At 33.8% G+C, this 15,433-nt stretch overlaps 2 protein-coding genes and 1 non-coding gene across 3 annotated transcripts; 1 reads left to right on the plus strand and 2 right to left on the minus strand.

Moving 5' to 3' along the window:
* The first annotated feature begins 3,649 nt into the window (after nt 1-3,649).
* On the plus strand, nt 3,650-6,569 carry LOC102583821 (5-formyltetrahydrofolate cyclo-ligase-like protein COG0212). The gene is made up of 6 exons (XM_006363375.2): nt 3,650-4,108; nt 4,225-4,315; nt 4,580-4,806; nt 5,595-5,670; nt 5,890-6,015; nt 6,239-6,569. Exons 1-6 carry the CDS (start codon nt 3,704-3,706, stop codon nt 6,385-6,387), a joined length of 1,074 nt encoding a protein of 357 aa, XP_006363437.1. The 5' UTR covers nt 3,650-3,703; the 3' UTR covers nt 6,388-6,569.
* Nucleotides 6,570-6,636: 67 nt separating this feature from the next.
* On the minus strand, nt 6,637-6,710 carry TRNAN-GUU (transfer RNA asparagine (anticodon GUU)). The gene has a single exon. It is a non-coding gene; the product is annotated as a tRNA-Asn (tRNA).
* Nucleotides 6,711-7,154: 444 nt separating this feature from the next.
* On the minus strand, nt 7,155-14,394 carry LOC102584144 (protein LIKE COV 2-like). Its single transcript, XM_006363376.2, has 7 exons — nt 14,187-14,394; nt 11,843-11,895; nt 11,478-11,587; nt 11,126-11,293; nt 10,264-10,361; nt 8,686-8,812; nt 7,155-7,600 (listed from the first exon to the last, which is right to left on the minus strand). The coding sequence occupies exons 1-7, from the start codon at nt 14,304-14,306 to the stop codon at nt 7,497-7,499; spliced, it is 780 nt and encodes a 259-aa protein (XP_006363438.1). The 5' UTR covers nt 14,307-14,394; the 3' UTR covers nt 7,155-7,496.
* Between the last annotated feature and the right edge of the window lie 1,039 nt (nt 14,395-15,433).

Raw genomic sequence — 15,433 nt, forward strand, 5'->3', positions numbered from 1 at the left:
TGCGTTTGTGTTTGTATAAAGCGAGAGAAAATTGTATATACATATATTTTCGTTCCCCTCTCCCAGATCTCGCTCGCCACTCTCCCAAATCTCGCTCTCTCACTCTCTCACTCGCCTCTCTCACTTTATACAAAAACGCAAATGTATAAAATGCGTGAAAATTGTATATATACATATATTTTCGTTCCCCTCTCCCAGATCTCGCTCGCCACTCTCCCACATCTCACTCGCTCACTGGCCTCTCTCACTTTATACAATTGATCTTTTTGTATATGTATACCAAAGCAGATTATACAACTGTTTTTTTTTGTATATGTATAGCGAATTATACATATATATGTTTGCTATGGAGCGCAATTATGCAAACTTTGCTATAGCATACAAATATGAATTTTGTGTTTGCTATATGTGAAAGTTGCTCTTTCTTTTATTGAGTGATAGCCATATTCATTGTTTGGATGGCTGCTTTTCGTTCGTTTGGTAGAGTGTATAGTTATACTTGTATTAGTTATGCATAGATTATTTGTTATGCATTGTTTGGTTTGGTGTATTAAAAATAGTATGCATTACATAAAAATATTTATTTACAAAAGTATCCTTCACAATTATGGTGGAAAAGATGTAAAAGTACTTTTGAGGGGTAGTTGGGTTTTTAACCATATTAATGCATGTATTAAATTCTTTGCATTGCTAATACCTAGAAATCCATGGTATTAGTAATACACTCCTCAATACACAATAGAATGTAAAATATTAGTAATCCCTAAAACGTTAGTAATCCAAGAAAATGTTGTTTATTTATTGTAGTGACATTATTTGCAAGTCATAATATAGTCTCTTTCACTATTAGAATGCAAGTCTCTTCGAATTTTTAATTATTTTCATTATCTTAGATGACAAGTCAACCAAGGCAAGGCTTAAAAAATAAAGCAAGTTGTTAGAAATTATTAAAGAATAAAAAGGAACAATCAAACAAAGAGATCTATAAATTATGACGTTGAGAAGCAATGCAATATATTCACACCATAATTAACTTCATAAATTAAAGCTTCTCCAAGTATTTTACCTAGTAATGGCATCATTTAAATTTGATTTGATCTTCACTACACTTCTTCTCATGGCAACCACTAGTTAGTTCTTCATATCTCTCTCTCTATATATATATATATTGTAGTCTTACATTATATATTATGCTTCTCATCAACATGTACATATGTAGTTACAACTCATGTGATTGTGTAGAAAACTTTTGTACATATCAATATGTACGTACGTGTTTAATTTCTTTATATGCATGTGGATTGAATGTGTCTTTAATTTTAATTTTCATGTTATATATATCAATCATATATATCTTGATCTTGTAATTCTGATTATGAACTTTTTCAGTCGATGTGATGTGGTTCTCGAAGATCAAAGTTATGGCTGCAAGAAATGTCGATCCTTATGTATTATCAGGACTTAAAAGGAGACTACTTCCACAACTTAATGATGTAATTACATGTGGGACTTTGTGTGGTCCTCATAGTCCTACAGATTACGATTGCAGTGATTGTTGGTCATGTTGTGACTGCAGACGAGCACCTTGGGATAATTTTTTTCGTTGTCTGTACCCAGAGTAGCAAGACAAGAACCTTTGTTTTTCTCCTAGAATAACAAAGAAATTCAAATGAATACTAGTACTTTTCTTTTCAGTTACTTGTGAAGAATAACAAACTCAAACTCCAAACACTTTGGTCAGACAATTGTTATGTATTCTTTCATAATGTATCGTATTATATTGCTTAGTGTTATGTTGTATCGTACTGTATTTCTTTAAAAAATATTTTCTCCGTCCAATAATAGTTGTCCAGTGTCCATTATACTATTTTGGGATGTCCAACAATATTTGTCCATTTTAGAAAATTAAGAGCTAATTTTTACCTTTTCTGTTTATTTTACCCTTGTTATTAAATACTACTCTTTATTATCTAACACATTTCTCAAAGCATTAAATTTAATAAAGTCAAAGAATAATATAGTAATATTACCCTTATTATTTATTACTTTCTTAAGAGATGTGCCAAGTCAATAGTTGATAATTATTGTTGGACAGAAGCCAGAGGGAGTACAATATTTGTAGGGGAATTTTTGCATATAGTCACTCAAAAATAACTTAATTATGCTTCATATATAGCTATAGTTTGCTAATTACGATTCGTAGCTACATGTTAGAGGGAGGAGAGATGAAGAGGGCAGAGAGAGGTCAAAGAGTGGAGAGAGACGAATTGTATATGTATATATGCGAATAGTATATGTATATCTGTCAAATAATTGTATATATGTAACTGGTTTAGTTAATTAAGGTGTGTCTCTGGGATTTCAGTCATAGTCTAGGGGGGTACTTGTGCCTTCTCCCTTGCTATAATTACCCCTCACAACTAATATTAATCATTAATTATGTGGGTTGACTTCGAGTTTGTATAATTAGTCACATATGTATAATTCGCCACATTTGTATAATTCGCAACTAACAATTCTTTGTTTGATTTGTATTTATATACAATAGTTTGTATTTGTATATGACGTGATTTCCTTTGGTTTTTCAGTTTTATCACCATATACGTTCAATCTCTTTTTGTATAACTTTTTAAAGTTTGTATAAACGTGTAGTTTTCATATTTTGTATAATATAATTTGTATAACTGTTTAAAGTTCATAAATTTATGTTTGTATCAATTTGTTGTTTCGAGTTTTATCATATTTGTATAATTCCATATTTTGTATTATTCAATTATATAAAAACACACAAATTATACAAACGTACCTATAAATTATACAAACGAGATGCGAATTATACAAGTTTTGCCCTCTCTCACTCGCCTCTCTCCTCCCTTAGTTCTACTAGGCATACCAATCAAAACTGATGAACTTAACGCAAAGCATCATTTATTGGTTCAATATGTGTATATATTTTGGATGAAACATCGAAAACATTATTTTTTTTAGGAAACTAAGTAACCTGTGTTTCGTAGCTAAGTACAAAAATATTTATATATAATTTAGATAAATAGTATGGAAAGATGAAGTATGTTGAATGATGTGGAAGACACAACGTAGTAAGTAGAACATATATTAGTTAATTAGTCATCATAACTATAGTTTTAGTTAATTACCACTCGCGATCAACATTCAGTGATAATTACGTGGCTGGAGTGTTGGATTTGTATAATTCAAAATTTGTAATATAATTTTGTATAGCTTTTGTATAATATAATTTTGTATAATTGTTTAAAGTTCAAATGTTTATGTTTGTATAAATTCGTTATTTCGAATTTATACAAAAATAATTCAATTATACGAACGTACCCGTGAATTATACAAACTTACCCGCGAATTACAAACCCGAGAATTATACAAACCCACGAATTATACAACGAGACAGCTTAAACTGTAGCTATAGCCCGAAATTATGCAAACTATAGCTACGAAGCATAGTTAAATTTATTATAGTGACTATTTACAAAAATTCAAAAAAATATTTTTACTCATAGTTAAGAATATTGTTTTTAAAAAAAAATTATTTCAAAATATTTGATCAATTGAACATGAAAAAATTGAAATAATATGGGTGTCGAACACACCCTTTTATAAAAGAAAAAAGGGAAAATCCAAATAGCTGTGAAGAAGTTGTAGAGAGTAGAGACTAGAGAGAGCTACTTTCATGGAAGTACACGTAATCCGAATTTCCTCTGCATTTCCATTCGCTTCCATAGCCAAACACAGCCTTAATCCCTCCAAATCCAACTTCGCCATTTCTCTTTCTTCTCTCAATTTTTCTGATAGTCCCAAATTTTCATTCAAAGTGGAATCCAAGAAGAGAAACGACGTCGTTTTTGACGACGCCGCATACGAGGCCAAACGTCACAGACTCGACGCCGAGGCTCGAAAATCCATGGCTGAAACCTCTGAAATGGAGACCCAAAACCAACAAGACCCGAAAGCTTGGAAATGGGTTATTAGAAAACGGGTTTGGGACTTGATGGAAGCCAAAAATATAGCCGAATTTCCAAGACCCGTTCATCATCGGATACCCAATTTTGTTGGAGCTTCACTTGCTGCTGATAAGGTTCAAAGATTGCATCTTTATTATTATGTGTTTTTAGTAAAATAAAGAAAATGGGGTTCATCATTCATGTTTAGCTAATTTATTTTTCTGGGATTTTTTGTTGTTGTTATGTTCAGTTGAGTGAACTGGAAGAGTTTAAACTGGCCAAATGTGTGAAGGTGAATCCAGATACACCACAAAAACAAGTGAGATTTCTCACACTTAATGGTTAGTTTTCATGAACTTAATTGGTTTAAAATTGAAGTTTGTAGAGCAAGACTTTAGTAATTATTTTTGGAAAATAGGAAAGAGACATTTTTTTTTGAAGTAGACTAAAAAGGAAAGTAAGACGAACAAATTGCAACAGAGTGAGTATGAAATAGGAGGTGGATAAGTGGAAGTTCTTACTGTTTAAAATGATAGTATAATGTTTCCTCTTTGCCCTATAATATGACATTGATTTACTCATTTCTCGACCCTATTCTTTTGAAGGAGGGAAGCAGCTATTGACACCACAGCCTCGTCTAAGGACAGGTTTTTTCTCTCTACTTGAAGATAGTATGTTATCTGCTGGTACCATTAAGGAGGCCTGCACTTCTGCTGGAGTTGCTAAGTATGGAAGACCAATTGGATTGGAGGAGAAAATAAAGGTGGACTTGATTGTTCTTGGCTCAGTTGCTGTTAACCCAATGACGGGTGCTAGACTCGGCAAGGGAGAGGTAAGCATGTGTGTCAATCTTTGCCTCTCTACTTTTTTATACTGCTAGAAGTTAGCTCTGGGAATTGGGTTGTGTGTGATCAAAAGAAATGAGTGTAAACAATCTCCCTGTAGGCATGGTGACAGATATGTTACACGAGTAGACTGTTCCCGTCATAGATGATGCAGCTAAATTTTATGCATTTTTGTATGATCTGGTACTTTTCCATTGCAATATAATGTATGATCTTAACTCTTTGTGCTGATGGCTCTGCTTTTGTATTCTATAGAATTTTACATTGAATATTATTGTCTTTAAGCGTATATATCATGCGCCACTAAAACAATTGTATGCACAGGAAGGCTCATATTACTATTAAAAATCATCTAAAAGAAGCATTATCTAAGTAGTGTCACTGATGAATTTACTAGTTTCAAATTTTAGAATCTCCATATACTTTTGGATCAACCTTGCTATGTTTCTTCTCTTTTTTCCCAGTAGTTATTTGACAAACTTGTTTTGTTGATTTACATGTTCACTTCTGTTGTGTACAAGAGTGTTTCAAGTTTTCCCTTTTAATCTGGCTGGTGATGTCTTTAAAAGCTAAAGTTCAGATGATTGTGTTGGGGTGGATTGATGAATTTTATGCACGTTCTGTCGTAAATTGTGTGAAAAGTTTCAAGGTGTCTAATAAAATAAACTATGATTATCTTGATTTCATTTACTTGTTCCCATTATGTTACTTTGGTATGCTGCGGACCAAGTGTTATTTGGAAATTTATCTTGAATTCACTGCTCATTGTGTGTAGGGATTTGCTGAACTTGAATATGGCATGCTAAGATACATGGGGGCCATAGATGACTCAACACCAGTTGTCACATCTGGTACGTTCCTTTAAAGTCACCCCTCTTCATCAAATTTAAGCTTTCACACTCTTAAAATGTAAATCTTGCTTGTTGGTTGATCCAATCCAAGCTTTTCTTTTCCCTGTTACTGTGGACGGAAAAAGAACTAATTTTGCTAGTCAAAACTATGGAAGGATTGTTTCAACAATTCTCACATTTGCTAAATTGATCTTCATTCTCTATGGATGGCTTCCTCAGTGCATGACGAGCAGCTGGTAGATGACATTCCTATTGACAAACTATTGATCCATGATGTGCCGGTTGACATCATATGCACTCCAACTCGGGTCATATTTACAAACACATCCATCCCAAAGCCTCAAGGTTAGTGTACTCCATATGTATAATCACCATCATCAGTTCCTAAAGTCTCTTCTTGTATGCGTGTGTCCTTGTCCGTTCTTTTTTCTGTTTTTGTTTCTCGTCTTTGCAACTTTTCACTTTCACTTGATCAGCTGGTAACTTGAAACTAAGAGGATCCATCAGAGTAGCTCACTCGATACAGTGATCCAGTTGGCTAACCTTTCTTATGATCGATCCGTTGCAGGGATATATTGGGAGAAGCTCTCTCCTGAAAAGCTTAGTCAAATTCGAATACTCAGACAACTGAAAAGTAAAATTGAACAAGAGACTGGACAAAAGCTTCCAACTGGTCCTTCTGAGAAACTACCACCAACCGCCCAGCGCCGACGCTGATATATTTAGCTTCAAATATATGAAGTTTGAGTAAATTATTATGTAGCCTTGTGTAGTAAGCATACAGCAAACTGTAAAGTCATCTAATAGCTAATATTGACATACGTTCAATGGTGATGTAAAAGAAGGTTTATGTAAAGACAAACTTATATTTTCATATACCAAACCAATTATTAACGAAAGGGAAAAAGATGAAAAAATATACCAAACCAATTATTAACGAAAGGGGAAAAGATGAAAAAAAATTAGCGCTAGAAGAAGGGGTTGAACCTTCGACCTTGTGGTTAACAGCCACACGCTCTAACCAACTGAGCTATTCCAGCTGTTTGCTGTTTGTGATTAATTAGAACTTTTGTCAATTCTATTTTTTTACTATTCAGTAATTTCACGTAGTTTGATGATAACCAGACAAACTGCATTACTTATTGGAACATCCATAGCTCATAGCCCATAGGTACATTTTTGGTTTTAATCCGAGTGTTTGGTATCTGCATTGGAACTCGATTAAATTTGTTTGAGGCAACACTCCCAACGTGATCTTTTCCAATCTCAGAAACTGGAGACCTATAGTTAAAGAGCAGAAAGACATGAGTCATCCCATCAAAACTTATATTAGTAATAACCAATAGAGGTATACATTACACAAACACAAAAAAACTTTCTTTAGGTGAAACATCTCACTATAATTTAATTATTTTTAAATAAGGGAAGAACAGTCTTCCATTTATCCAACGATAAGAAACCACACCATGTCTGTAAAAAAAAACAACACAAAATTGGATGACTGAATTGACCGCTTCTTTATAATACAAAAACTAGAACTCATAAGTTACAATGATATATACGGACCACGATGAATTGTTTAATTAGAGTAAACCAATAACAGCCAAACAATGCCTCCCTACCTATTTGTTTCAAACAAACAGCATCTCCTCCTCCTAATTCTAAAGAATAAACATACAACAAAGTCACTAATAACTTCAGTTCAGATATGCTGAACCATCAATCAAACACAGAAGACGACGAAAATAATGTGAGACTTCACTCAAAAGTGAAACTGTGGTAGCTTAGTGCAAGCAAATCATAAGCACGGGAGAAGAGGATTCTGTTTACTTTAACATTCTGTTTAGAGGGATCCGGTCGTTCTGTCTTGTGATCCTTTCTATAGGAGAAATCACCTGTGGCATTGACATTCCCACAGAGACAATGATCTCTGAAAACAAAGGAAGAAAAGTGTGTTACAACTTACAATTCAGGATTCTATCAAGTGCAACGAAGCAAGAAAATAGAAACTTCATGTTGTAGTAAAACACGAGTATAATGTATGCTGTTATAAGTGAAGAGATTGATTCATATTTCTGAGCCAACAAGGATTTTAGCTGGATTACAACGTATGCAGCAGCAAAATGTTAAACAAGTTTGCATTCTTATATGGATTTCTGTTTTTGTTCTCTACTGTTCTCATATCATTCATGTGGTGAATGGATTGGTTTGGAGAATCTAAACACAATATCTTATGTGGTGTGTCAAATAACCGATAAGCTCATCCAACTGAAGACCAACACATAGACAAAGCAATATACAATGTATCAAGATAATTCTTGTAGTAGGGCCTGCAAAGAAAAGGGACCTGAGGCCTAACTTACTCTCAAAAGCTAGCTCATGAGGTGAGTATTGCCCAACCATACAAGGAGACAACCTCATTCTCTCAACCATCGTGGGACAGTCAACCGAGAGAATGTTATCCACAAGACATGGCATCTCAATAAAGAAACCCTCTTTATATTCCAACAGATAATTTTACTTAAAAAGATCGCAACCAACAAATTTCAGCAAGTAGATTGGAATGGAAAATAAAACTAGTAACTCCCTCCGTCCCAATTTATGTGATGGTGTAAGACTGGGAAAGAAAGGAAAACTTTTGAAACTTATGATTTAAAACAAGTCATAGATATTTGTGTGGCTATAAATCATCTCATTAAGTGTACAATGGGGAGTTTATAGTTACATTGTTACCAAGTATAGAAAGATGTCATTCTTTTTGGACTAACTGAAAAGGGAAGTGTCACCTAAAGGAAGTAAAAAATAGGGACCAGGCTTGACTGGACACAATTGGTCAATTTATTTGGTGAAATACAAAAATTACGGAAAAGATGGTAAACACTGCTCAAAATGACTAAACATCTCATTGACAACAAAAATAGAAACAATGATATTGATGCCAAGTAAGCGGAACATCTGAACTGCAAAATGTAAATATTCATGATAACAATCACTGAATTGCAATTAGAAAAATACCTATGCCTTCTCGCACGGACAAATTTGGCCTGATGATATCATTGGAATTAACCAAAAATACATCCCCTATATACAGATGATTTGTAGGGACAAAAATGCTGCACAACTCTTCATCCCCGTCATCTCTCTGCAACAAATCAATAGCTTAAGAACATCCTTGAATGATCAGAGAAACAAGAAAAGTAGGGACACTAGAGAGAAGTAAGTAAGAAGGATTACAAAAATAGGACTATGGTAGAGTATCTCCAAGATAAATCTAAATCTAGTTTCCTTTGCTTTCTTTCTCCCCCAGAGAAATGGAATGCTGGGGAGGGAGTGGGAGAGTAGAAATTGTAGTCAAATTGTGTTAATTCAACATATATGATCTATATGTATCTTACACGGTATGAAATACATTTGAAATCAGTAGGACAATGACATTCATATGAATCTCTAGCTTAAAGTCCACTTTTGTCCCCCATAGTAATTGAAATCAAATCAATGTGATAAGAGCTTCGTCCTTGTAATTCTTAAATGCAATGCACTCCACTATGTTAGTAAAACAGGAGGAAATGCAAAGGGGAATGGAACCTAATTGAAATAATTCCTTTAAACACTCTTTATCATACAACTTATGTTGGTTGGCACGTTTGGAACTGAAGTAAACAAGATATACTTCCTCTTTCATTGATTAACTGGAAAGTATTGATATAAGCAGCCCCTCCCCTTCTTCTCTGTCTTTGAGTTCATAAACATATGATGGAAAGACCCATACACAGTTCCTATCCTTCGTACCAATCCAACATAATGAACCGTAACAGACATTATGTTGCATGGATATCAAATCAACCGACAATCATCAAATAATTTTAAGTCGAACTATAACTTTGTTGTAGTACGGATCTTGTTCTCCCCTTTTTGTAGTGAAAACATGTAAATGGACAGTGATAAACAGTCAAACTCAAATGGGACTAATGACATTTGAAGAACAACTATCAATTCTTTTACTAGAAAAAATGGAAGAGTATATAAAGCTATATACGAGTGTGTGTAACGCTTAGCAAAAAAAATAGAACTAAAAGAAAATTAAAACAAAAAATGAAACAAGAAGTAAAGGAAGACAAGAAGCTACACATGCAACAGCACAAGTCTTCCCTGAACTCCAGACACCCTGCAATATTTGTATTGCCCCCCATAACACACTCAGCTAATTTCCCCGCCCCCCAGACCAAAACACAGAACGAGGAGGACCCACATTTTCCCTCCAGATTACCATCTCTATATGAAAAATTGATGATGTTACTTGTATTAACTTTATATAGAACATATCCGGTATTTAATTTTGCTACAAATATTCCAAGTTACAACAAGTTTTGCACATACTATAAGATTCAAAAGTGTCAGAAATGGGCATGGAACCTAAAAAGGGAAGTTTTTGTGCAACATAGGACTAACGTTTTTTTTTTTTTGAAACTGGTAACTTTAACATAGGACTAACGTTTTACAAAACAATAGGTTGAGATTATTTAAGTAAAAATAGATACATTTAGCATAGTATGATGGAAGTTATTTTAATATAGGATACTATGATGGAACTACCTGGAGAACAACTGAAGATGTTATGAAACCAATCGCATATTCACCAATTCGGGGATGACGAATTATAGCAACTTCCTTGAAAGCATTGGTATTCTGGTCTGTAGTAAAAAACAGGCAAAGAAATCAAATAAGTCCTATTAACCCAGAGCAAGATACATACATATATTAGAACTCATCAATTCAGCAGAATTTCATCTTCACTTATCACACATATTGCCGGACATGGGTAACTTAAGAACTTAGACACCAATCAAATCAAGCTGCATAAATTGTTGCGAAATAAATCAGAAGTCCAAATAAAACCCCATTATAAAAAAAAGTCCAAATAAAACCCATGAATAATATGTCCCTAAGAATAGGCTTTGTGATATGATCCTGATGTGCTTCCATATTCTAATGCATTAAACAATGGTGATGTCCTAAGGTGCTTCCATTGTTATCACAAACTTCAATATAAAATGAAAGAACGAACAGCCATGTGCTTCAAACATATTTATGCTTCTATCATTACCAGTTAAAGTAGATCACTTGGAATAGTTGATTGAAACAAAATACTCTATCTATGTCTTGATCTTAAAAGGTAAATCAGATTAAAAATGAATCTCAGCTGTTACTTAAGTAAACCACCAGTAAAGAATCTTTTCCCCAATCATAGCTAATATGGAAAAAACAATCAATGAACCGAAAACACTACCATTCTTTCATATAAGCATTTTTCCCAAAGGAAGCATTTTATCATGATGATTGAAAAGGGATTTCAAAGGTTATTTTATCAAAGCTAAATTTGCACTCGATATATCTATATCTCATTATTACCCCATCATTAGGAAATTAAAAGTTGCAACCAAACAACAATGATTACCTGGTGAAATAGCAGAACTAATTTGCTTTGATGCAGAGTATAAATGCTTCACAAAGGGCATTCTCTTTATAAACCACTCCCCTAACCAGAAAACTGTTGAACCCAGCCATGATGAAGCAAAAATGCCGACAAAGAATATGAAGGTTATCGATGTGACAAATCCAAGGCCTGTAAGTACAAGGGAATCACTTATAAATTTACCAGCTACACAGGCTTTTATTGAAGACACAGCTCATGATGATGCTAATAATTTTACCAGAAATATCACAACTACCAACATGATCAATGCATCAATGATTACTACAGCAAGCAAAATGGGAAATAAAATCCTGCAATGCCAAAAGTGACGTACCAAATATGTCAATACCAAGTCTTTCATATATGGGGCTGAAGAAACCATCAACAAATTGAATAAACCACCATGTGATGAAAAATGTAACAGCCACAGGAAAGAGGACCACACTGTGAATAGGCAATATCCACCAAAAATTAGTATGTAGAGATTCACATAAGATTAAGGAAGTAGGCATCCAATGAATGGAGATACTGATAGAAAGTATGGACGGAGGATCATGCATGGCACTTCTCGGTCCTGTCTCCAAGTGACATGACACTGAGAAAGCAAGAGTATCCCACAAGCCAATAAAAGTACATTTTCTTTTCTTAAGTAGTTGATAAGGAAAAATCAAAGACTAGGGATTTTGATAAGCTCCCCACCATCCAGTCATGAACTTCTTTGACACCCAACTTTGAAGAACAGCATAGCAAGCCTGATCAAATAAATGTCAGAATTAGTATGATCAATATGTAGATATGGAAATTGAGTTTTTGCACAGTGGAAGAAATAGAAAGGAACAAACATGGTATTTGTTCACAAAACCTCAGATGTTAGTGAATAAATATTTACATTTTACAGGTACATTTCCAGCAAGAACTATTACTTCTTTTTTTTGGATAACCAGCAAGAATTATTACTTTTAGAATTCTAAATCACAATTCTTCAACACTTCTCTTTGTGATGCCAAGCCAATTTCCTTGCTTAACAGCTCTCTTAGTTATCATTTGCTAGAAGATCTAAACAAAGAATATCTCAGTAATTGTGTGTAGTTGTCAAACCAATTAGTTCAACTCTCTCTTGTGATACCTTATCCAATGAAAAAAAGGAACAATAATAACCTTTTCAATGAAAAATGATCAGTAGTTTTAGTTATGAAGAGCTGGCATGAAATTGAAACAAAAATACTTTTGGTCAAACTTTGGAGGTCTATAAAGTTGCAGAATATAATACTAGAGATTTTGTTGAGTAAGCCACACTAACCCGTCAATTTGGGATCCAAATTCGAGATTTTCCTTGGAATGGAATAAGCTCTATCGAACTAGTGTTCTTTTCATTGACAGGAAATTAGTTGATTACAGTACCAAAGAACTTCTTTTTCTTCATAAGACTAACTTTTATTAACTGAGCAGCAACAAAAAGATAATGCTGGAGGAGTTACAGCCAAAAGAGGGAGGCCATTAGAAGTCGTGTATTGAGCTACAGATATCAATAATGACACCACTATCATTTGATTAAAGTACCAGCAATTTTGACAGTCAAAAACTTGTTATCTTTGAAATTTCCAAGCAATATCCTCCTACTAACTTTGATTTACTGGCTCCTGGATTCATTTGTTTAGTAATTTTGTGTGGATGAACTTTCAAAATCAATCAACTATGCCTCAATTCCAAATCAACCTGAGTTAGCTATATAAGTCCTCTATATCCCTTCCTCTCTAGTGAAGTTCATTTTGTTGATAACTAACTTAAGAGTTCTCTATTCTCACACAGCCACTCTTATCTTTGCAGGTATAATTAGTTTAATTCCAACTAACTGGTTGCTTAGCTTCCACTATATTCTGTTCTTCGCTAAATTGCTTGATCCAAGACTTCCAAGACAATTGAGAAAAACTTCCTTCAATCTGATTTTTGGTCTACCTGGTCCACCAAGATTGGACTTTTGATATTCCCCCAAATTTAAAAAGTCATTCGACAGCTACAAGTCCAAGAAAATAGCCAAAAGAACCTGTAACAAAACCAAGGGTGTGGTGCGTACACTACGTGATTTCAAATTTTTCCGTGTTCGATTGGTCAAAGTTTTTGAAAAACATTTTTCTATAAGAATACAAGTTCCTTAAAAAATGAGGAAAATGACTTCACTGGTGGAAGTAGGAAAAACAAGTTCCACAAGTGGCATTTCACATTGATTATGTCCTCCTTCCACCTCATGTTCACCCCCACACTTGTAGCCCCCATCCCCGCCACTCCACAGCCCTACCCCTACCCCTACCCCCTACACCTCTCATACTATTTGTATCAATTACATACAAATAATTTTAGGATAATATTTCTTACTTACGTACCACACAAAAGATAAGTAACAACCCACTTATTTTCCCATAAAACATTTTCCTTCGTACCAAACATACAACAATTCTGAATTTTCATCATTGATATATCTATAGCTTAGTCGTTAAAACCCATAATTTAGTTCTCATGATTTCAACTCTCAGCTTAAATCATATAAAATAGCTTCTTTTTCTCCCACTGCCTTTAAGTTAGTGAACATCCTCATCCAACACCACTAGACACCCCGCCAGCCATAGTTCACTAACATAATAAGAAAATAACCCTACCACTCCAAACTTTCCTACGATTTTATTTAGCTTAACCAAATGAAAAAGGCGGCCAAAAATATTGAGATTCATATTATTATTTTTTAAATGATCGCATTTCACCAAGTAAATCTCAGTCTACATTTAAAAAATTCCTGTCAAGTGGCCTTCAAATAACATTACATTAAATGTACGTATTTTCCTCATTTATCACTAAGAATTTCCATGGCAACCACGCGAGATTTGAGAGTCGATCAATATTAACCTTTTATTCAAATCGACCTACAATATAGTACTGTTTAGAGCAAGTCCGATCTGTTACTGGTGAAATTATACTGTACGTCACAGGTATAACTTTATACAAATTAGAGTATTTTATTTTATTTATTTATTTGGGAGGAGGAACGAACCTTGCGAGTAGAGGAATTTGGGGAAGAAGGAGGAGATTTGACGAAATCTTCGGGATCTTCATGGAGGCTTTCGTTTCGAAGCGGCGAACTTGACGTTGACTCTTTCTTATCGTCCGCCATTTTCAAAGTAAAAAAAAGGAGAGAATGAGAGATTTTTTCTCAAATATTGGGGTTTGTTGCAAATTTATTGCTTTTACAGGGTGGTGCCGGGGATACTTAAAAAATAAAATTATAAATTATAAAAATCGCCATTTATAATCGTCAAGAGTAGTTTATTAGAGTTATATATGTGTTGTGAACAAATTTATGTATATTTTATGCATTCATGATTTAATTATTTATTCGTATATTTATTATGCCTAACATAGTGGTGAAGTAAGAATTTTTATTAAAAAAAGGGATCAAAATATAAAGTAAATTAACAAAAAATTTCAAGGAGTGTCAATTTTCTGACGAAGGGGTGTCCCCTCAACAACATGTGGCTCCGCAACTGCCTAACATTTAATTAACTGCAATAGTTTTATGTACAATTATGTTCATTGATACAAATCAGTCATATTAATTGTATTCGTGATAAAATTTGATACAACAACTACAATATGCATTTAACGTCTATCTCACCTCACTCCCAGAGGCAGACCCACCTTTATCAGTGGGGATGCATGTGCACCCATTAACTTCGAAAAAAATCACGTGTCCTGATATAATTAACAGTGCACCATGAGAAGTATATGAGTATTCTTGTGTTGTTGGTACAAGGCAGATAAGTCGCCCGAGAGATCAGGGTTCAAATCTAGATAGAACGCTATTTCATTATTTTTATTTTTATGTTTAGCTTAGAGATCATTTTTAGTGCACCCGAAGTCTTCAAATCTTGGTTCGCTGCACACTCCCTTATCTCTTAGATCTCACTTGTCTCTCTCCTCCCTTTTCAGACTCATTCGCCTCTCTCTTTCCCAAACATGTAGCTATAAATTGTAATTAAACAAATTATAGCCACATCTCTAACTAAGGGAAACTTACATAAATATACTATAAATAAAAAATATTTATCATTTATAGCAATAACATTTTTTTTTCACTTGATCACTTTTATTACATTTATAATACATTTTAAATTCATATTACAAAGAGCAATTTATTATTCACATATAATACAAGATTTATTGATGGATAATACATTTTATCACACATTTTAATACACTTATAATATATTTTTTAAAAACAGTTATAATACATATATATTG

The sequence above is a fragment of the Solanum tuberosum genome, unplaced genomic scaffold (assembly GCF_000226075.1).
Source record: "Solanum tuberosum cultivar DM 1-3 516 R44 unplaced genomic scaffold, SolTub_3.0 scf00434, whole genome shotgun sequence".
Classification (NCBI taxonomy): domain Eukaryota; kingdom Viridiplantae; phylum Streptophyta; class Magnoliopsida; order Solanales; family Solanaceae; genus Solanum; species Solanum tuberosum.